The sequence below is a fragment of the Physeter macrocephalus genome, chromosome 16, assembly GCF_002837175.3.
Source record: "Physeter macrocephalus isolate SW-GA chromosome 16, ASM283717v5, whole genome shotgun sequence".
Classification (NCBI taxonomy): Eukaryota; Metazoa; Chordata; class Mammalia; order Artiodactyla; family Physeteridae; genus Physeter; species Physeter macrocephalus.
Genome location: NC_041229.1, coordinates 85,962,523 through 85,986,485, shown reverse-complemented (window position 1 = coordinate 85,986,485; position 23,963 = coordinate 85,962,523). Strand labels below are relative to the sequence as shown.

General features: G+C 38.9%; 1 protein-coding gene and 1 long non-coding RNA gene across 5 annotated transcripts in view; one reads left to right on the top strand and one right to left on the bottom strand.

Annotated features, from left to right (window-relative positions):
* Positions 1–293: 293 nt before the first annotated feature.
* LOC129391379 (uncharacterized) lies at positions 294–2,194 on the bottom strand. The gene is made up of 3 exons (XR_008615391.1): positions 1,916–2,194; positions 1,299–1,368; positions 294–865 (listed from the first exon to the last, which is right to left on the bottom strand). It is a non-coding gene; the product is annotated as an uncharacterized lncRNA (long non-coding RNA).
* Positions 2,195–2,296: 102 nt separating this feature from the next.
* The window catches only part of FBXO3 (F-box protein 3), a 32,015-nt gene continuing 10,348 nt past the window's right edge, over positions 2,297–23,963 (top strand). For all 4 annotated transcript variants that reach the window (XR_008619597.1, XM_007118260.4, XM_028501245.2 and 1 more), the window contains exons 1-7: positions 2,297–2,435; positions 6,866–6,955; positions 8,885–9,048; positions 17,506–17,620; positions 19,152–19,356; positions 20,892–20,937; positions 23,798–23,882. Coding sequence is in view for 3 of the 4 variants with exons in the window: in XM_007118260.4 (XP_007118322.1) it covers positions 2,332–2,435; positions 6,866–6,955; positions 8,885–9,048; positions 17,506–17,620; positions 19,152–19,356; positions 20,892–20,937; positions 23,798–23,882 (809 nt within the window). In the remaining variant the exon portion in view is untranslated. The remainder of the gene's footprint in view (positions 2,436–6,865; positions 6,956–8,884; positions 9,049–17,505; positions 17,621–19,151; positions 19,357–20,891; positions 20,938–23,797; positions 23,883–23,963) is intronic.

The window sequence follows — 23,963 nt, the reverse complement described above, 5'->3', positions numbered from 1 at the left end:
CAAGGATGAAAAAGACTGAGAGTTTACAGCCTGCTGAGAGGGACAAACAGGGAACAACTGACCTGAATCCAGTTCAATGAACACTCTAAATATGTGCATGAATAGTTTGGAAATACAGAGATGTAAGCAGAGGGTTTTGTTTTGTTTTTAGTTTTCGGTTTTTGCTGGGTGGCTCTCATTTTACCTGTGTGGGATTTTAGTTTATGAAGGTGACTGAGTGACGACATGGCAAGACCAGTGCCTTTGAAAGAAGATTTTTATTACATTTCCCTAGAGAAAGGGGCACACGACACTGTGAAGGTTCCCAGTGGAAGCATCAGGTTTGGGTCAGGAGGCGGAAGCAGAAGCAAGAGGCAAATTTAGGCCAGAGCCTTTATTGGAGTTTGCACTGGGCAGGGCAGAGTAATCAGCTTGGGATTGGCTAATTTGAACAATAAATGCTGGGCTTTGGGCCTTAGAGGTGTTCTCTCATTGCCTGGTACCTAGCCCTGAGACAATTCAGGCAGGGGAAATAGTGGCTCGGTGTGCGACAGTTAGATAAAGGGGGTGGCTGGCTTGCATATGAGAGGTGTGTCCATGTAAGTTGTTTGCTATCTTTAGGAACTAGCTAGCCCTGGGGGGAGGGGGTAGCAGTCTCTCCCCAGCCAGCAGGATTTTTAGGATGTCAAAACATCATAAGAGGGCTTCCCTGGTGGCGCAGTGGTTGAGGGTCCGCCTGCCGATGCAGGGGTCGCGGGTTCGTGCCCCGGTCCGGGAGGGTCCCACGTGCCGCAGAGCGGCTGGGCCGGCCGGTGAGCCATGGCCGCTGGGCCTGTGCGTCCGGAGCCTGTGCTCCGCGGCGGGAGAGGCCACAGCGGTGAGAGGCCTGCGTACCACAAAAAAAAAAAACACACAAAAAAATCATAAGACACAGAAAATAAAAAATGTAATTAATACAGTGGGTGGGGGGAGGACAGGGGTTATAAAATTAGACAAAACCATAATTATAAAGCATTAATGGCATGGTGAATAGAGGAAATGGAGTGTTTTATTGTTGGGGGTGGGTGGGATGGGAGGGGTAGAATCATTTCCACTTTTCCAGATAGTTAGGAGAAAACTTTCTCCAGGATGTGGAAGAGTTTGGAAAACTTAGTGATGGATATATACTTAGGCTTGGGAAATTAACATTTATTGAATATCTAGCCAGGCACTTCACACAAATCTTTGTCAGCATCCATAAACCACTTTAGGGAATGGTTGGTTTTTAGAGTAAACAAGCTCATAGAACTTAGGTATAGTTAACTAGTCCACCATCTCACTTCTAGTAAATAACAGATGTGTGAAGTTCGTGTCTGACCAGACTCCCCACAGCTGCTTACACCATATTGCCTTTGGAAAGAAACGGAAAAGAAGAAATCTGGTAAGTGATGCATTCCTTAGCTCACAATCCATGACACGTCTCCCACCCCCATTTTAATACCATCTTGTCTAAGCTGAACAGTGGCCATCATGTGCCTCAATCAAGCCCAGCCGGGTCTCAACCCATCCCTTCACACGGGAAGTACTTAACCCTCCGAGATTAAATCTTGGCAAAAAAAAAAAAAATAATCCATTTAATATACGCTTTGCATTGCCCTAATAGGCTGAAAAATAACCGTGACAACCTAATTGAGAGCGGCTGACCCTTAGATTCAGACCCCATGCACCGTTTACTTGGGAGGGTGTTAAAATTATGCCCTCAACGACCATCTCCCTAGTTTGGAAGAAGAGCCTCTAGTTGATTCCCAACTCTGCCCACTACAGAGCCGACAAGGTTCCTGCTCTGTTCAAGGGACACGCCGGGCGAGGGAAGCTGAACGGAGAAATGAGGAATTTTTAGGTCGGAAAACGAAGAGAAGCGATGGATTTGGGGGCCAAGGGCAGAGAGAGAACTTACTGTGAGATTTGGGGGCACGTTTCGAGGATACCGGATGTAAAACTTCGCATGAGGGGCTGGAGTGACCCAAGCAGATTTAGTAATAAAGGCTCATAGGGGTCCAGGCTGGGCAAGTTTAGGGACCGGAATGGGAGGAGAGAGACCGGGAGATCTAAGGGTGAGCATGTGAGCACCTGGCAGAGCTGGCGCAGCTTGTTTGAAGAGGTACCCGAGACTTAGACGGACGCCACCGCGCGGGCCCTTGACCCGCAGGGCGGTGGGCGGAGCCTTCCAGGGAGCCGCCCATCGGCCTCCCAGTGGGCGGGGCTATCCTGTCGGTTACACAACAAACCTGTGCGATCGGCTAGGGAACGGCGAGGGCGGTGGCGGAGGGGGCGGGGCCGGGGCGGGGCCAGGCCTGCACTGGGCCAGGCAAGATGGCGGCCGTGGAGACCGAGTCGGCGCCCCTGACCCTAGAATCGCTGCCCACCGATCCCCTGCTCCTTATCTTATCCTTCTTGGACTACCGGGACCTAATCAAGTAATGGGACGATGCGCACGGCAGGGGTGGGGTCACGGGTGGGGGAGGAGGCGTAAGGCAAGAGGGACGGAGGCCCGGCTCGCCGACAGGACCTGGACTCCCATGACAGCCAGGAGGTGACGCCAGGGCCGCCCTGATCCTGCAGAGCCACCCGGGGGCAGGGGCGAGACCGGGGCGGAAAGGGCCCCGCCTTGAGGTCTTCCTCCCGTCCCGGGCCCAGGCCTGAGGAGCGACAACAGCTCTCTCTCCCAGGCCTTGGCGAGGCCCAGTTGGAAGGGGGGGCCAACTGCTCCCCGCTGCCGCCGCGCGGACCCCAGCGCCCCGCACCTCCCGGCCCCCGCGGTCTTTGCCCGCTAAGGGCAGCCCTGGCCGCTTTGGAAAAGTCCCCGTCCGGGCCGAGCGCTCTTCTCTGCCTGGGCCAGGAGCCTTCAGAGTCAGGCGCCAAAGTGGGCAGGTGGGACGCCGGAGAGGAGCCAGGCGACCCCCTGACCCCTGGGTGCGACTTATGCGGCAACGTAATATCTGGCAGGGCTCACTTTGGGACTTCTGTGCTAGATAATTGTTTCGCTTTCAGCCTTCCTTCTCATGGTTGCATGTTGGATTTTGTGTTTTGGTACTGACTTCCGGTGGTGCGGTACAGGTGACCATCTTCTCTCCTGTATGCTTTGGGTTTCCCAAGTTAACGGCATCTGTTCCAAAAATAAACACCGGTTGCTGGTAGGGGTGGTTAAATGCCCAGTTCCTTCAGCGCTTGGGACCGTCTGGGATGGTGGAAGAAATGGCGCTGTTTACACCCTTGACAGCTGGTGGCATGGGTCTTTCTTGTGCCACCACATATATTTGCAAAGGAGGCAGAATCGCCCTCTTAAGGATAGGTAGGCGAGATTCGTTTTGTTTTGTTTTGTTTTTTGGATTAACCATTGGATTTTAGTCGTTTGCTGCTTGTACCCTGTGTTGTCAGGGATCCTTTTAGAAATACAGCCTTCTTGAAGTTACTGGTAGCTGTTGGTTGGTCTAGCTAAGTGGTGACAGAGGGATAATTCCAGTTTTTGGCTGCTATCTATATTAGTACCTGTAACACTTTTATTTTTCTAGAAAACAAATTTTTCTCTACTCAGGCTTGTAATAAAGTTTATCTTTTTCTTTCGAAAAGGCTGTTACAGTTCCAAACTATTTTCATCTGAAATATTCTGTTGCTATAGCCTTTTAGAAATCTAACACATACACACACACTTTTTGATCTGTGGGCCACATTGCTCCCAGAGTGATTTTTCTAAGACAGATCTGGCTGTCATCCTCCTTAAAAACCTATAATGCCCCTTTGTTATTTACAGATTATAACCTAAACTTCTGGGAGCATTTAAGGCCCTTATTATTTGGCATAGTCTACTCTGGCCAAATAGACCTGTGCCAGCACACTTGTGTTTTTTTGTTCTGTGGCTTAAACTCCTGACGCTGCCTGGAATGCCGTGCCCCCTTCTTCTGAACCTGGCAAGATGGAATTCCTTTAAGGACCCCCTCTCCAGAGTCCAATCTCTACCTTTCTCCTTCCTCTGCAGAAGGAGAGGTATTTACCATACCAGATAGATTATGCATTTCTTAAATGTAAAGACTGTCTTGTTTATCTTTGCAGTCAACATTTATTCAACAGATTTTCTTTTTTTGAGTGCCTGCTGTGTGCCAGCCTATTAAATGTTGGGGAAACAATAGTGAACAAGACAGACAAGGCCTCTCTCATAAGCTTACAGTCTAGCGGGCAAGATGGAAAACAAATAAGTGCGTTAATTACAAGAGCTGCTGTGTGCTATGAAGGAAGTGAACCAGTTGGTCTGTTAAGGAATTGATTCAAATTGGAAGGAGCTGCCATATATGACGGATAACATAGAGCAGTCCTGGCAGAAGGAACGGTGTTTGCAGAAGCTGATTGGACAATAGCATAGCCTGTTGGAGGAGCTAGAAGACTGGTGTTGCAGGAATTAGGGAATGATTCACAGGCAGAGAGGCTTGAGAAGAGACTAGTGAGATCATGCAGGACCTTGTAAAACAAGGTGAGGAGATCGGAATTTATTTTAAATGCTTTTGGTAGTAATCAACATTTTAAACAGAAGTGATCCCTCCATAAATGTTTGTGGAAGTGAACTGAGTTGAATACTGTATTAGGGTTCTGGAGAGAAGCAGAACCAATAGAGAGAGAGAGAGAGAGAGAGAGAGAGAGAGAGAGAGAGAGAGAGAGAGTGTGTGTGTGTGTGTATGGCTTTTTATAAGGTATTTGCTCATGAATTATAGAGGCTGAGAAGTCCTACAGACTGCCAAATGCAAGCTGGAGACCCAAGAAAGCTGGTGGTATAGTTTAAAGGGCTGAGAGCTGGAGAGCTGATGATGTAGATCCCAGTCTGGGTCTGAAGGCCTGAGAACCAGGAGTGCCAAGGGCAGGAGAAGAGGAGAAGATCAGTGTCTCAACTTAGCCATCAGGCAGAGAGCAAATTCAACCTTCCTCTGCCTTTTTGTTCTATTCAGGCCCTCGATGATTGGAAGGTGCCAACCCACATTGGGGAGGGCCATCTGGCTAACTTAGTCCACCAATTCAAATGCTAATCTTTTCTGGCAACATCTCACATACACATCAAGAAATAATCTTTAGGGGCTTCCCTGGTGGCGCAGTGGTTAAGAATCCGCCTGCCAATGCAGGGGACACGGGTTCGATCCCTGGTCCCGGAAGATCCCACATGCCGCGGAGCAACTAAGCCTGTGCGCCACAACTATAGAGCCTGCGCTCTAGAGCCCACGAGTCACAACTACTGAAGCCCACGAGCCACAATTACTGAAGCCCGCGCGCCTAGAGCCCGTGCTCCGCAACAAGAGAAGCCACCGCAATGAGAAGCCCGCGCACCACAACGAAGGGTAGCCCCCACTCACTACAACTAAAGAAAGCTCGCACACAGCAACGAAGACCCAACGCAGCTAATAAATAAATAAATAAATATTTTTTAAAAAATAATGTTTAATCAGCTATCTGGGCATCCCTTAGCCCAGGAATGTTGACACAAATGCCATAGAATTTTATCCACAGAAAAGTTTCCAGTGTACTGCAACTTCTTTCCTGTAGTTTATAGCCCAGATTTGTCAGGTGTCCTGCCCATTGCTAAGCTCTGAAGGTTATGGTACATGTTTGCTGAACTGGATTGGGTTGGATTGAATTAGTCCATTGGGATCATTATGTAATATAAACTGCATAGTTTGAATCTCACTGTGTATCAGAATTACATGTGGCACTTTTTAAATATACAACATGCCTGAGGTACAGATCTCACCCCATGCCACCTGAGTCAGAAGCTCTAGGATAGTAGTTTTCATCCTTGACTTGCATCAAAAATCACCTTTGGTGCATATTCCAGAGATTCTTTTATGTTAACTCTTGGGACAGTGATGGACTCCGAATTCACAAAACTGGAAGGATTCCTATGTTTGCAAAATGTTAGTTTGGGCATCTCCTGAGCTTGGCAGAAAAGGATGAGAATTATGTTTGTATAAGATCTGAAAAATGAACAAAGGCTAATCTGTTTACCATCAGTTGTTTTTGAACATGCCCCACTTATGGCCTTGACAAATCCCATGTGATTTAAGATTCCCTTTATTGACTAGCTATTGCCCAAGTGAAATCTTTTATACCTACTTTCTATAACTTGTGATTTCTCTTCTGAAAGGATAGAAATGCATTTTTTTAAATCTTAAGTTCATTCTTTTTGCACATTAATTATGTAGGGTAGGATTTACAGGATTCAAGCACTATTGTGTTAGAAATCTCTGCATAAAAAGAAAATTATTTGTTTCTAACATTCCAAATTTTTGAGCAGCTGATACTAACTTGAATAGCTATGGATATTGAATCAGAATTGTTGAGAATCTGACACCTTTTATAGGTGGGCTTTCCAATAGTTGCTATAGTTAAAAAGTGTTTTTGGCTGTAATATTTTTTTCTGTTAAGAAAAAATTAGAACAGACAAAAGCCCTGTGTATTTAATATCAAATGTCTCACAGATCTTAAAAAGAAAAAGCACTTTGTTTACACCTGAATAACGTTTCTATATGTAGAAATGATTGCTGCCCCAATAATAAATATAGGAAAGCTCTTTGATTTGAAATTAACTCCAATGGTTTATGTGTTTTATAGACTTTCGTATGAAAATTACAATTGTAGACATTTTGTGGTTTGTGAACTCAAATAGTTAAGATTTCACTACTCACAAGGTAATTATACTAGCTAACATGTTAAACAGGTTTTAGAAAAGATGGTTTTGCAGGTGTAAAGGTAGATAGTGGCAGAAAAGCAAAAGGAATAAAACAAAACTTAACATTGAATATTTTTATCTTTACTTTTAAATTGTTTTCTTGTTTTCTTTTATACTAACCGTGAATCTGATTACTGCCAGTTGTTGCTATGTCAGTCGAAGACTTAGCCAGCTATCAAGTCATGATCCGCTGTGGAGGAGGCATTGCAAAAAATACTGGCTGATATCTGAGTGAGTATTTGGGAAATGTATTCTTGAAATTTGGCCCTTGGCTTTCATTAATGCTAGTCTATCCTGATTCTCCTCTCTAACCCTTGTCTCTTTAACTCCTTTGGTGGCCTTTCTTGTGCTTGACAGTAGATGCAGGTGTTCTCCAAGTTGCTGCCCTTGGCTCACTACTCCTCTCTCTGTGAAGTCTCCTGCATGCACTGTTGCACTTTGTAGAGACTACTTGTATGCTTCTAACTCCCAAACCTGAGTGTCCATCCCTAACATTCCCACTGAGCTCCAGATTTCTTTGCACAACCGTCTGCTGGATCTTTCCATTGCATGACCCACAGGGTTCACTGAATTCAGTAAATTTTAATAATTTGATAGAATAAAAGGGTAGATGACAGAAGGTGGGAGTTGGGAAGGATGAAAGAGGGTAGGATTGCTCGTATCTTTTTCTTAGGTTGAGGGGAGTCAGGTAGTGACGGAAGTTGGTGAAGCAAGAAATAGAGGTTTAAGTATATTATTTAAAGCTGCAAGCTACTCAATAGAACTAAAAATTAATAACAGAGCCTCCAAACATTGGGAGGAGGAAGAATGAGGAAGAGGGAATTTTAAGTATTGCTTCATCCTGACTTTTTACTTTGGGGTATCAGTAGATAGATATAAATAGATAAACCAAGAACTAGAGGCATAAACATTTAGAATTATAGAGATAACTTTCAGAAATAACTAAAGATTCCTTTGAGAGGTTGGACTTAGAACAGGAGACTGCCTAGTTTTTCATCTTAAGTTCTTCAGTACTTTTTGGTTTTAATAACATATGTGTATATTACTTAGATTAATAAAAAGATACTTCCCTTCCACCACTGCCCCCACCCCGAAAAACGCACGCACATATATACAACACCCTGAGTTGTTCTTTTCTGCATCCCTAAACCTGATCCTCCTGCATTCATATCTTCATAGCAGTACCATCCATCCCGCCCTCCAAGCCAGAAACAGGAATCATTCTAGATCTCTTTTCTCCTTCTGTCCCTACATTCATTCAATTACCAAGCTTTTCTGATTTTCGCCCCTATATATTTCTTGAATCTTTCTTCTCATTTCATCTAGCCACCACAGTTTTGGCTCAGTTCATCATCTCTTACCAAGACTGCTTGCAAAACCCTTCCAGTCCATCTCTGTGGCTCTAGTGTACACCCTTCCCAAACCACAACCACAATTCTGCTCTTTTAACTCTCCTGTTAAAACTCTTCAGTGGCTCTCCATTCCCTACAGGATAAGGTCAACCTCATCAGTATGTTATCTTAAGGCCCTTTCTGGCTGCCTTATCCTGTACCACTTCTGACTCTTAAATTTATACTTCCTTCTTTCTCCCTGATTAGATGATACATTTTTGAAGGCAAAAAATGTGCCTTACTTTTAATGTCCTCAGTGGCTAAGTAGACAGTAAATGCTTGTGGAATTGTGCCAAATAGGAATGTTGAATCGTGTGATTCCTTTGATATGCTATATGATTCTCTAGCTAATCCAATGTAGATAAGTTAGATTAATCTTATTGTATCATTAGATTCTAAATATTCTCTAAAATAGAAAAATTAAATATATGTTTAAAAATTGTATAACTGGTATGTTTTTAGGATTAAGTTGAAATTCATATCCCATATACTATTCACATTATATCTTATCAAGGATTAGAGACTTAGAAAAAAAATAAGTAGAAAGTAAGAAAATAAGTGACTCATAATCCCACCATGCCAGCAGTAACTTGTTAAATTTTTTGATGTATGTGTCACTTCTTGTTATCTAGTCTTCATCTGTAGCTACAATAAATGAAAAGACAGAAGTAACCACAAATTCCCAATAAAGTATGTTGGTATAAGTGTCTAAAATATATGCTAATTTCATTTCAAGAGATTTTTAATTTTATTTTTTAAATCTATTTAGGGAAGAGAAAACACAGAAGAACCAGTGTTGGAAATCCCTCTTCATTGATACTTACTCTGATGTAGGAAGATATATTGACCATTATGCTGCTATTAAAAAGGCCTGGGATGATCTCAAGAAATATTTGGAACCCAGATGTCCTCGTATGGTTTTATCTCTGAAAGGTATTGGGAATGCAGGGTCTCCCTTCCCCATTTTAGTTTCATAGTATGAATGGGTTAAATAACTGGGTTTCTATCATCTGTGCTCATCTGTGCTAATCCAGCATTATCTGTAATTCACCATTCACATTTGGTCAAGCACATAGAAAGCCTCATTTGCTAAAAGGACCCTGGTTCTAGTGCTTGCCCGATTTTTGCCTACCTCAGCATCCACATGATTATTAGAAGTGAAAGCTTCTTTTTATCCTTACATTTGTTTTACATAAAGAAACTAGTAATGTTATTGTTGCTTGAGGATAACTTGTAATTTCTTTTAAAAGGCTTTTTTTTTTAATTGAAAAATTGCCTGCTGTATCAACCCTCTTCCCTCTTTTTAGTACAAGTAAATATTTATCTGACAATCTAATATTTGAAAGACCAAATATTACAGACTGGGTCTTTAAGCATGTAGGAGCAGCATAATAGAGTAGGGAAAACTTTTGTCCCTATTTTGACATTTACAGAATAATGAAAACTAAGATTTGAACTGAGGTCTATTTGACCCTAGAATCTATGCTGTCTCTACTATACTATTATTGTCCAATTTTGGCAAGAAATATTAATAAGCTATTTCCCATTACTTTGATTTTTAGGTTTATGCCCAAGAAATACATAAATGGATTGCAGATATATTGCTACTTATCTGCTTTAGCCTCCAAGTTTTTTTCAAGTTTCTCCACTAAAAGGAATTTTATATGTGTTTTGGTTTTGCTAAGCTGAAATTGGGATCAGTTCTTCTCAAATGTGTACCTTTTGAACTAAGGACTCTTTTGAAACGGCATTCCTTTTACATTTCACATTTCTGCTGTACGTTTCCATGCAAATATGAATTTCATACAAATCATGATTGCATGACCAGGTACTTAAAACTGAATTGCTAGGAGGTAGAAGAAAGAATGATTTGGCAGAGAGAGTACAGCTTTGAAAGAAAGTACCCTTGATTAATATTTTTAATAGCTTTTTTCCTTGGAAGAAAAGAAAAATATTATCCACTTGGTGTGTGGGGTTAAATAATTTCAAGAGGAAAATAATTCAGAAAATAGGTATTTGGTAATGATAAGTAAAATATGTACGGGTTTGCAATAGCTGATATTTACTAAACACAAAGCTAGGTACTAAGCCAAGTACTGTATATTATTCCATTTAAGTTGCCAAAATCCTATAAGGTAGGTAATTACTATTCTCATTTTATAGGTGAGCTACCTGAGACATAAAAGTCTAAGTAAGTTGTTTGCCATCACGAAGGAGAGCAGAGCCAGGATTTGAATATAGGCCTGACTCCAGAGATGTGGTCTTACCAGCTGTTGAAGGGAGAGAAGAAGACCTATCCTATTTTGTTTAGAATGTCTTAGGAGTCTTAGAGAGCTAGTCTAATATTAGAATATTTGGAATATGGGAATATAGACAAGGTTCTCCTTTGAGGCACAGAGCTACCAGGAAAGGAAGAAACTAAGGATACATAGCAGCTTCTTCCTTTTTCCTTTTTCTTTTTTTTTTTCTTTTTTAATTTTTTGAGGGGACACTCGATTGCTATTCCCAGGCTCCCTGCTCACTGTTTTGTACTTAATGGTTGAAGGTGAGGTTGTCAGAGAATTCCTTGTCAGCCCCTGTTTTACTCCCAGGTGCCAGTTCTCTGGGGTCTTTGCCATGAATTGGAATAGGACAAAGGCTCTGATATCTAGAAAGCTGGGGATTCTATTAATGTAGACCTATGAGTTTTAGGACTGAATCAGGAAACTAGCTGCTCATCTCAGGGGCCATAGTCCCTGACTCAGTTTCAAGGGTATAGAGATCACAGATAGGAAGGAAACTTGGAAAGCAAATAGGCACTGGGTTTGGGAAAATTTTTATTAAATATCTTGAAATTATAGTATATTGATGTACATTCTACCAATCTATCTCATGATATATATCATATATCTTTGAATTTCATATTAACCTTAAGTATTGGCTTAAAATTTTAAAGTCAGAAGGGACTTTTAGAGATCATTTAGACCAGGGATTAGCAAACTTTTTCTTTAAATGACCAGATCGTAAATATTTTAGGCTTTGAGGGACAAATGGCCTCTGTCACAACTATTTAACTCTGCTATTGTGGGAAAGCAGCCATAGACAATATAACAACAAATGGGTGTGGCAATGTTCCAAGAAAACTTTATTTATGGAAATAGGCCTCAGGCCAGGATTTGGCCTGCAGGCTGTAGTTTGTGGATCCCTGATTTATACCAGCCCTTTCATTTTACAGGTGAAGGAAGAGGCTCAGAGAGTTTAGGTGACTTATTCAGGGTCCCATAGCTAGTGAGTAACAGAGATAGAACTCTAATCTAGGTTTCTTGGTTCCTAGTAATCTTTTCACTGCTTCCTCATACAAATAAGCTGGGGGCAAGGGAAGTATATAAACACTTATTGTATGTCAGGAAAGCACTTTATTAAGCACATGAAGCTTATTTAATCCTCACTGTAATTCTCTTGGGTAGGTGGTATTATCTTCTGTTTTGCAGGTGAGGAAACTGGATTAAAGAGATGAAATAACTTGCCAGAGATCACAGTCAGTCTAGTCATCCCTTGGTATCCACGGGGGATTGGTTTCAGGACCTGCTGAGGATATTGAAATATGCAGATGCTCAAGTCCCATAGTTGACCCTTTGTATCCTTGAGTTCCACATCCGGATACAGAAAGCCAGCTGTAATTGGTAGAGCTGAGATTTGACCCTGGTCTGTCTGGCTCCCAAATTCTATTATAGTAGGATGCCCCTCTAAATGTATTTCCTTATATTTGTCTTTTTCCATGTTTGCTTGTTGTTATTTTACTTTTTTTTCTGCCTTGCTCTCTCTTTTCAAGAAATTCTTGGTTTCTTAATGTTACATGTTAAATGTCCGACGTGTAGCACTAACTATATAAATATTAGTGGTTTTTTTCTCATTCACCTTCTGGTTCAGGCAGCTATTCAGCTTGTTTTCTTTTGTATTGAACTTTTTAAAAAAATAAACTTTTCATTTTGTAGTAATTTTAGATTACAAGACAGTTGCAAAGATAGTACAGAGAATTTCTGTACACCCCTCACCCAGTTTCAGTTTCCCATAATGTACCAACCCATGGGACATTTGTCAAACTAAAGTCTTCACTGGCACCTTATTACTAACTAAATTCTAGACTTTATTCAGAATTCACCAGATTTTCCATCAGTGGAATCCTTTTTCAATTCCTGCATCCAATCCAGAATACTACATTGCATTTAGTTGTCATGTCTCCTTAGTGTCTTCTGGTCTGTCTTTCTTTGTCTTTCACACCGTTGACAGTTTGAAGGAGTACTGGTCAGGTGTTTTGAAGAATGTCCCTCAAACTGACTTTGTCTAAAGTATTACTCACAATTAGACTGGAGTAATGTGTTTTCAGGTTACCAGCGAGGTGAGGTGTCTCTCTCATCACATAGCTGGGGGTATGTGATATCCACAGCCTATCACTAGTGATGTTAACCAGCCTATAGAAATGTGCACAGATCATAAGTTTACAACTCAGTGAATTGTCACAAGGTGAACATGCCCACTGTAACACCCATCAGGTCAAGAAGTAGAATAATTATGTGTACCTAGAACCCTCTGTCTTTCTCAGGGGTAACCACTATCCTGATTGCTAATGCCACTGAGTAGTTTTCTCTCTTTTTGAACTTTTTATAATTGGCATGATTAAGTATGTTTTTTGCGTGAATTATTTCTGTTTCATTTGTGAGATTCAGCAGTGTTGTGTGTAACAGTATTTTGTTCATTTTTGTTACAGTATAAATACTCCATTATATGATTAGACCACAATTTATACATTCATTCTACTGTTGTTGGATATTTGGGTTGTTTCTAGTCTTTGACTATTACAAATAATGCTGTAAATCATTTTTGATGTACATATGAGTATATTTCTATCAGGTAAATATCTAGGATTGCGTTTGCTGGGTTGTATAGTATGCTTGTATTAAACTTCAGAAGATACTGTTAATTTTCCAAAGTGGTTTTACCGCTTTACACTCCTACTAGCACTTTAATGTTGTCGTTCTTTTTATTTTAGCCCTTCTAGTGGGTGTGTAGTGGTGATTTTAATTTGCATTTCTTTAAGGATGTAGAATGATAGTTTTATCTCTAGCTTTCTAATCCCTGTGTGTCATTTCTTTATTTTTCTTGCTTTATTGAACTGGCTAGAGCCTTCAGTGCAGTGTTGGATAGAAATGATAATAGTGAGTATCCTTATCTTTCTGACTGCAGAGGGAAAGCTTTCAACATTTCTCCTTTAAAGATGATGTTTGCTGTAGATTTTTAGTAGACACTCTTTAGCATGTTGAAGAAAGTCCCTTCTGATCCTAGTTTGGGAAAAGGGTTTTTTGTTTTTGTATTTTAAACAGATAATTGAGTTTTATCAAATGCCTTTCCAGCCTTGTCATTATCATATGATTTTTCTACTTCATTCTGTTAATGCTCTGAATTACATTGATTGATTTTCTGAATGTTAAACCAATTTTGCATTCTTGGAATAAACTTACTTTGCTTGGAATGTATTATCTTTTTTATGTATTGTTGGATTTGATTTGCTAGTATTTGGGGTTTTTACATCTATGCTCATGAGAGAGTTTGGCCTGTAATTTTCCTTTCTTGCAATGTTCTTGTCAGGTTTTGGTATCAAGATGATGCTGGCCTTGTAAACGAGTCGGGAAGTGTTGCCTCTTTTTCTGTTCCCTGGAAGAGTTTATGTAAGCTTGGTCTTATTTCTTGTTTAAATGATTAGTAGAATATACCAGTGAAGGCATTCAATCCTGGAGTTTTCATTGTGGGAAGGTTTTAAATTAAGGATTCAATTTCTCTATCAGATTTAGGACTACTCAGATTTTCTACTTAGTCTCATGTCAGTTTTGATAAGTTGTGTTTTTCTAGGAAATTGTCTACTTCATCTACATTTTCTAATTTATTGCCATAAAGTTTTTCATAATTATCCTCTTCGTAATGCTTGTTGGATCTCTAGTGATTTCACCTTTCCATTTCTTATATTATTTGTGCTTTCTCTCTGTTATTCTGGATCAGTTTTGCTAGGTAGGAGCTAATCAGTTTTATTAGTCTTTTCAGAGAACTGGCTTTTGCCTTTGTCGATCCTCTCTATGTTAATTTCTTATTTCTTATTTCATTAATTTCTCTGATTACTTCTCTTTGAGTTTACTTTACTGTCACTTTTTTCCTGACTTGAGATGATTACTTAGATCATAGATTTTTCAGCCTTCCTTGTTTTCTTCAAATGCATTTAGGGGTATAAATTTCCCTTTAAACATAGCTTTAACTTCATCCCACAAGTTTTAATATGCTGTATTTTCATTAACATGCAGTTCAAAATATTTTGTGATTTCTTCTTTGACCCATGGATTATATAGAAATGTATTGCTTGATTTCTAAACATTGGGGGCCTTTTTAGTAATCTTTTTAATGTAATTTATATTTTTATTCCACTATGATCAGAGAATATACTCTGTATGAGTTCAGTCATTTGAAATTTATTGTGATTTGTTCTGTGGTCCAGCATATAATTTATCTTGGCAAATGTTCCATGTATACTTGAAAAGAATGTATATTCTGCCATTGTTGCCATTTAGTACTATGTATATGATTAGGCAAAAACTGTTGATCTTATTCAAATCTTCTGTACTCTTAATGAGGTTTTTGGTCTCCTTGTTCTGTTAGTTACTGAGACAGGTATGTTAAAATTTCTCACTGTGGTAGGCAGAGTTCTGAGATAGGTCCCAAGATTCTCACCCACCGTGGTACGTGCCTGGTATAATGATAGCTTCCCCTTGAGTGTGAGTTGTACAATGGATATAATTGATTTCTGTCTTGTGCTTAGGTCATATTAGATGACAAAAGGGTTTTACAGATGTAATGAAGGTTCCAAATTAGTTGCATTTGAATTAATCATTAATCAAAAAGGAAATTATCCTGAGCAGGCCTGACCCAATCAGGTGAGCCCTTAAAAGGAACTGGGCCCTTCCAGAAGTCAGAGAGATTCAAAGCCTGAGTGTGTCTCCTACAGGTCATGAATAAGCAAACTGGCACGTTGTGGAGAGGGCCAGGTGATAAGGAATGGCAGGTGGCTTCTAAGGGTAGAGAGCCTCAATCCTGCAACTGCAAAGAACTGAGTTCTGCCAACAACCAGCGAGTTTGGAAGAGACCCCCAAGCAAAAGATGCATAAGGTGCACTAGCAGCCCCAGTTAACACCATGATTTCAGCCTTGTGGGACCTGAACAGAAGATCCAATTCAGTCATGCCCAGAATTCTGACCTACAGACACTGTGAAATAATAAATGAGTGTTTTTTAAGCGGCTAAGATTGTGGCAGTAGAAAACTAATACTATCACCCATTATGATTACAGATATATATTTTTCCCATTTTAATTCTGTCATTAAAAAATATATATTTTGAAGCTGTGTTATTAGATGCACAAAATTAAACTTATAATGCCTGTGTAGTGAATTTAACCTTTTTGCCATTACAAAAAGTCCTCCATTACCTCGAATAATGCTATTTGCCTTAAAGTCTATTTTGTATGATTTTAGTAGAGCTATTTTAGCTTTCATTTCGTATCTACATCTTTAAGATGTGCCTCTTGTATATGATTGTGTTTTGTTTTTCATCTGGTCTGTTAGTCTGTCTTTTAATTAGATTATTTAGTCTGTTTATATTTAATGTAATTACTAATACATTTGAGTGTAAATATACCATGTTTCTATTTTATATTGGTGCCACCTGAGCAGGTATTCCTTTTATGCACTCTTCTTAATTATCTTTTATTCCATACTCCCTTTCCTTTCTTATTTATCTAACTTTTTTTTAGTGATTAGCCTAGAGATTAAAACATGTGTCTCTGACTTAAAGTCTATTGTAAATTAGTATTTTTACCACTTCCTGAACAATGAAAGAACCTTGGAATACTTTAATTTCAATTACCTTCCTCCTGTCTTTTGTATTATAGTTTTGTGATTTTAGTTTTCAACATATTTTATATCCTTGAAAACATTATTATTATTTTACATGTTCAATATTATTTTAGATTTACCTGCATATTTACCTTTTCTGGTTGCACTTTATTTCTTCCTGAATCTTTATGCTTCCGTCTGGGATAATTTTTCTTCTGCCTGAAGAATTCCTTTTTGTTTTGTCTTGTTTTGTTTTATTTTGTTTTTAATGAGGGAATGCTATTGCTGAATATTTTCAGATTTTTTATTTTGTCAAAAAATATATTTATTTCATCTTCACTTTTGAAGTATATATCCACTGGATATAGAATTCTAGTCAGCACTTGGAGATACCATTCTTCCAGGTTCTATTGTTCTGTTAAGAAGCTCTCTTGTTGTTCTTCTTCTGAAGATGACTGTGGCTTTTCCCCTTCTCTGGCTGCTTTTAAGATTTCTCTTTGTCTTTGATTTTCAGCAGTTTTCCAGTAATATGTCTAGATAATGATTTTCTTTGTAATTATTCTCCATGGGGTTTATAGTGCTTCTTAAATCTATGGTTTGATGTTTTCATCAATTTTGGAAAATTCTCTCAACACTGTAGTACTGCTGAAAGCTTTGCTCAGCTTCTCGGCCTCTCAGCCTCATGTTTGCTTTCAGAAGTGGCAATTGCCTCAAAGACAAGGTGGCTCCAAAGCCCTGGCTAAACTCTCAGTTTCCCTGTTCTTCTGGACCAACCTTCCCCCACCCCAACCCTGCCACTTCTCACTGTCTTTGAGGTTCTCCAAAAGCCTTGAAACCAATTTTCTTGTTGTTCAGTTTTTCTAGTTCTCAGCAAAACGTTTGGTCCAACAACCTGGTGGGCCATTGCTGGGAGTGAATCTCTTCTCTTAGTATTTGTAATTACTGCTTTTTAAAGCTAGAATATATGGCAAGCTTATAAACATGAAAATCAAATTCAAGGTAATGGCCTCCTCACAGCATGAACCTACACCTATGTCCTATATTTCCCATTAAGAGACTAGGTTAAGACTCTTGAACAACATCCATTTAGAGAACTTCTGGAGAGTTTTTTAAATAGAGAAATTTGAGTATATTAGATTAAGAAAAATGAGATATGCTCTAAAGTTTGTATTGTACTGTGAAAAAACTATTGTGGATTTCACTGGTGCCTGTCATTCCATATTTTGCTTAGTGCCAGTGTTTTCCCCATGGAGAGGAAACAGCAATTTGCTTCCTCAGGGCTTCAAACATCAGAGCTAATCTAAAGTGGTATAATGTTTCTCTGAATTTTCAATTCATTTCCCTATATTTCAGCAAGTATATTTTGGACAGAATTCACTTGCTCTAAGATTGTATCATTGGCTAGCAGATAGATTGCATTTCTTCTTAGATTTAAGCCTTATGGTTTCTTGATAATTTGCTTTTTTGTGCATCTGCAGAGGGTGCTCGAGAGGAAGACCTAGATGCTGTGGAAGCTCAGATTGGCTGCAAGCTTCCTGATGATTATCGATGTTCATATCGTATCCACAATGGGCAGAAGTTAGTGGTTCCTGGGTGAGATGTTCACTGTTTGAGTTATTTTTAATGATACAAGTTATTTTCTAGAATGTAAACAAATTGTATTTGTAGTTACTCTTAACAGATTAAAAAGTATAAGAATTTCCTCCTGTTCCTTATAACAATCCATAAGATAAAATCTATAGCTTGAATTTGATTTTACCAAAATAGATAATGTCTCAAAAACATGGTTTCTATCAACACATCTTTACAGTTAAGATGGTTGGGGTGGGCCTACAGGACAGCAGAGGAGATGTGTGTATGAGTATAATTTAACTAAAATTTAACTAAACCTGTTCCGAATCCTTGAAGTGTTTATCCTGTTACAGGCCAAGTAAAGTATTTTAGAGAGCTTGATATAAGTTCTATGAATCATACATGTTAAAAGTAATTTGTTCAGAGCTACATACACTTAACTAAAGAAAATATTAGTTCTGTCCTATTCAAGCATAGTCTATAATTGAATGGCCTATTTTAAACTTACTTCTAAACGATATGAGGTATTCACTGTGGAACCTTTCGGTAAAAGCAGACCATGCAGTAGCTCTCAAATTTACTCACAGTTTTTAAAGCTATATGCTTCGAATGGTTCTACTCCCTTTGTTCCCTCATGAAATTAAGGTATTTCAGAGACATTGCACTTGTGACATATTGATAGGAATTTAGGGAGAACTTTGCATTGTTCTTATTAGAACTTGGTATCTCTTTGTGTGTGAAGAACCATATGAGGCTCTGTTACCATTTCAGATCAGAGTTGAGTGAGTACAGGGAATCTAGGAGGTGATCATACTGAGGTTACAAGGTAGTATTCAGAAGTCAAATATTGGGCAGTTAGGACTAGATAAGCCTAAATCACTGGGGTTTTTTTCTATTCTGTTTTCCTGTCAAGCTGAAACTTGACAAAATGGAAAAATTGTCATATTTCAAGAACCAACAGGAGAGAACTATACTAAGAGTTGCTCAGAATTGACATGACAAACAGATCATGATTTCAACACAGGGATTTTTATCTACCCACAGCCCAAACAGTGAGACTTAGGATGAGACGCTCATCAAGGACCTACACCTGTGTTGTTCTCAAACGTATGAGTTTAGACCCCATACATCCCAAGTTTATGAAAGTTTGGGCAAGGATTAAGCTGATTTCCATTTTTACTGCCTGGTAGGATAGTGTAAGCTAAAGGTTGTATCAAGATAAAGGTATCAGAGAGAACATTAAATATTAAATTAGTCATACATACATATATAGCAAAACACTGGTAAATTATGGCAAGATAGATTTTTGAAAACAATAAAACTATTTTTCTTTGTAAAATGTTGCCATTTAGACAGCTTAGACATTTAGGCTTTTAATTTAAATCAGAATCTTTCCACTCAAGGGTTTGAATTTAATATATGCAGAAATTGTAGTGTTTGGGGTATTCCTGTTAGAACTGACATGTTAATCGTTCTTGTAAAGTTGTCAAAGTGAAATTATTATTCATCAAAAAGATTGCAGTTGACTAAATTTTTGAGTCTATATTCTCAGGTTGTTGGGAAGCATGGCGCTGTCTAATCACTATCGTTCTGAGGATTTGCTAGACGTCGACACGGCTGCTGGAGGCTTCCAGCAGAGACAGGGACTGAAATACTGTCTACCTTTAACTTTTTGCATACACACTGGTTTGAGTCAGTACATAGCAGTGGAAGCTGCGGAGGGCCGAAACAAAAATGAAGTCTTCTACCAATGTCCAGTAAGTAGGAAGCATGTTTAAATGTGGCTTTAAGATGTGTTCTGATGGGTGTATAAAATGTGCATTAGGAATTTTCAGGGTTGTAGAATGGGTATAGAGCATTATGCAATTTGATTATAGATGGATCTAACTAGAGGGCTAATATTCTGATATAATGGCATGGAATGCTAAAAGAAAATTTCACCAATGGACAAACAATGCAAGCTATTGTGCGTACGGAGGGAAGCTGTGATTTGTATTAGAACATTTTAAATTTAAGAAAAACTAATGAGAGACGCAAGAGGGAGGGGATATGGGGATATATGTATACGTATAGCTGATTCCCTTTGTTATACAGCAGAAACACACCATTGTAAAGCAATTATACTCCAATAAAGCTGTTATAAAAAAAAAGAAAAATGAATGAGCTTTTTGTTGAAGTGATTAATTGTAATATAAATTTGTAACTTTAGCTTTTGGACATCATCCATCATCATTTGCTTTGGATTCAAGTTCTGAGTGCAATAGAAACTTTCTAAACTCTTTCTTCAGTAGGTATTTGAGTTGTTGAAAAATGTAGATCTTTTTAAAGAGGCTTTTGTTATGATTTTAATGTAAGCACAGAAAATATGGCATTTGGTTTCATTCTTATTTCTTCAGTTCTCAGTCATTCCTCAGTTGCAGACCTTCTGCTTTCATTTTTGCCTAGATGTGAACTTAAATAGAAAATATTTTTCAGGGGCTTCCCTGGTGGCACAGTGGTTAAGAATCCGCCTGCCAATGCAGGAGACACGGATTCGAGCCCTGGTCTGGGAAGATCCCACATGCTGTGGAGCAGCTAAGCTCATGAGCCACAGCTACTGAGCCCGCGTGCCACAACTACTGAAGCCTGCACGCCTAGAGCCTGTGCTCTGCAACAAGAGAAGCCACCGCAATGAGAAGCCTGTGCACCGCAACAAAGAGTAGCCCCTGCTTGCCACAACTAGAGAAAGCCCGCGTGCAGCAACAAAGACCCAATTCAGCCAAAAATAAATAAATTTATTTAAAAAAAAATTTCATAGTTATCTGAGACATGTGCCTCCATATAACATTTAAATTATTTTAAAAGCTTGCATAGCTTTTAATTTTTTTTTCTAAGCATTTTCACATCTTTTATCTCATTTTTGACTTGATAGCTCTGTAAGGTTGTAGGATGATGACTTGGTCTCTCCATTTACTGAGAGAAGAGACTAATCTAGAACTGTTTAGGTCCCTTGACTGAATTCAAAGCCCTGTCTTCTGGGTTCATAGGCCATGTGTCTTCTCACGGTTTTAATGTCCTAATTGTTTTCTTGAAGGATAATTTATTAGTTCATTGTAACTAATAGGAAGAGCCTAAATATAGAAATCATAAGAGCAGAAACTGAAAAGTGTGAGGAATGTCTGAGTATTGGTTAGAGCACTTAAGTTATTTTTATCTGTTTTGTCTTGTCCCCAGGGAAGGATACAGATAGTGAACAATGGGGAATTAAGTAAAATGTATTTTCCTTGATTACAATATTCTTTTTCTCACCTAGGACCAAATGGCTCGGAATCCAGCTGCTATCGACATGTTTATCATAGGTAAGAGAAAAGTCTCTTCTTTCTGGTCAAAAAAAGTTAAGTTGGTAAAAACTTTTCTGTTACTTGATCAACTGGCAATTTTATGTTTGTATTTCTTAAAGCTTGCTGGTTTATAAAGTACTATAACTAGGTTCTCATTAGAATAGCCCTTGTACTTTATTTGACTTGGGTTTCCATTTGGAAAAAAGCCATGCCATATATAACCTTGCGCTCTTAGGATTCTGCTGTAGAACAGTGAAATGTATAGAATTGTTAGGAATGTGTATATAGTTCCCTTACACACACATGCATTTTCCATCGATCATATTAATACATAATTAGAGATACAGATACATAAAATAACTATACTTTTTCTCTTCTGGTGCCAGTGCTATAGTAAAATACTGATGTCACACCAGAGACCTCAGACCATCAGTCTTCAGAGACCAGTATAAACTGGGCCTTATAAACTGCTTGGCACACCTGGTTTTTCTTGGCCTTAAAAGTGTATTTCTCATAGGATTTTGAGAACAATTCAATTTGTATTCAAGAGCAGCTCACCCCTTTGCTGTTCATCCATTCTTGTTTTGCTTAGATTTTGCTCACGTAGAAGAAGAAGAGAAGCTTCCTGACTATCCATTCTGCTTTTTAAAGGCATTTCTGGAACATATTAAACATCATTATATATTAATAGTAAAAGGATCTTGCAGGCCAAGGCATCTGTATTTAATTGTATCTCCTAATTGGAACCTTGAACAGAGTATAAGTCGCTGTGTGTTCAAACTATGGCATATTCTAGGTTTGTGGCATACTTCACAATATCAAGAAGTTCTCACCCCTACGCAGTCAGTTATAAAACACTTTTAAGCTTGGTTCTTAGCCTTCAGCTAACCCTGATTCCTGTGGTCTATGGTATCTAAGTTCAGCACCCTCTGGGGGTTACGCCCTTGCTTGTTGCCCTCTTTGGCTTCTCTGGGTGGCACATACTCTGAGAACATGATCGTCCTGGCTCTAGTCCACTGGTGCTGCTCAGTTAATAAACTAAAGGCTGCCTGAGCTCTAAGGTAAGCCGCCGGCTAGGCTCTGTGAGTTTCTTAGTCTTAGTTAGGTGCTGGTCTGACATGGTGTGGAAGACCCCACCACTTCGGCAGAGTACTAAGGTCTGAGAATACTCTTCTGGGAGTTGGGGTTTCTCCTAGAATGAGAGAGTAAAGCAAAAGATTTGAGATGCACTGGAAGAAATGGGGTGGGAAGTTAGTGCTGGGAGGAAAGATGAGAAAGTATCTGATCTACCTTTACACTACCTTGATAAGACCCCAATACTCTCAAAGGAACTGCAAGATATGGGCTTACTTTAAAAGGTAAACTCCTGTAGAACATATAAATTACATCTTAATTCAACTAAGTTTGACTTTCTTGGAATTTTTGGTAAAACATAAGATGGAATCTCCTGATATTCAGTGCATTATTAATACATTTTAAGAAAACTGGAATCTGTGTGCAGGTAAGTTTAGTGGTGAAGGCTGCATGGAAAATTTTATCCTTATTTTAAAGAACACACTTTGGTATGTGTTGTAATAAATTAAGGCACATTAAAATACACCATGCCAATTTCTTTTTTAATGTAAATCATAAGAAATTTCTTTTTTCTTACATAACATTGTAGTTCATGAAATTTACAAAATGATTTTTTAAACTCTGCAGGGAAACTGCTAGGTCTCAAAACAGAAAATTGTACCTTCTATGAATTTAAAAACATTCATGTGGCCCCTTAATATCTAGCTCAAAGTGGATAGAAGATGATCAGTGATCATTTGAATAAAGTAGCATTTAATAAATAAAGGGTCAGAGTGGGCCATTAATAGGCATTGAAAAAAGAGTAAACTATTGTAGTTTACCTTCTGTCAGTTGATACCTTTAAAATTTTAAAGCTGTATACTCTCAGACTCAAGCTTAAATTGTATCTTCAATCATTCCCTAAATAGAATTATAAGTAAATACATACTATAAATTTAGCATCTGACTTCCAGTGTGGCAGAGTGCAGGAACTGGGTTAATAGAAACAAGATTATGAAGAAATTCATTGAACAACATTGATTAAGGGACTAGTATGTGCTAGGCACTGAGCTGTATTAACAGTAAATGATGGGGGTCTGAGAAAGTTATGTTGTATTACCTACAAGAGACAACATAATTCATGTAAATACTTGTTATTGATCCAATCACTAGGTCACGGATATATGGTCTGGACTGGACTATCCCAGTCATTCTTCTCTGCGTTGAGCTGGTCACTGAGAATATGGAGGACCGCTGTACATTTGAATCTGTAGTAGTGCAACTGGGCTACTTTGGGATTGGCCTGATGCCCAGAACTCCACAGTGCTATACCCTTATTAGATGTCCAGACTGAGCCTGGCTTCTGACAGAATTTTGTGCATGAGTCAGGATGTGCCTGGACCAGGGATGTACCCTGATCATCTGAGGATAGATGCTGATACTTCTTCTGTAGTTTCTTCCTAGACATAGCTATATCTCCTTTGTTCTATATGTTCCAGAAATTATAGACAGAAGGCTTTTCATTTTGTACCAGAACAACTTAAAGTTTAAAAGTCAACTATTTAGTTTTAAGTGTAAAATGTAGTTTGAACATAGTTGGAGGATTCCCTAGCCAGGTAGTTTGGAATAAGATTGATAGAACTGAGGATAGAAATTTACCTAATAAAGGATTAGTAGAATGGTATATATAAATGTTTCTAGTTTTGATATCACTAGATATCACTATTAAGCATAGAGAAATTGTCATTTTTCCCCTTGTTTCCTGTATAAATTAAAAAAAAACTATTTGTCCTTTTCTCTTTTTTTTTCCCTTCCTTTTTTACAGGTGCTACTTTTACTGACTGGTTTACTTCTTATGTCAACAATGTTGTATCAGGTGGCTTCCCTATCATCAGAGACCAAATTTTCAGGTATTTCACTTGGGGCTTTTTGGATTGGAATGATTATAAATCAGAAAAAAACATCAGTTACAGATCATGAGATGAAGTTTC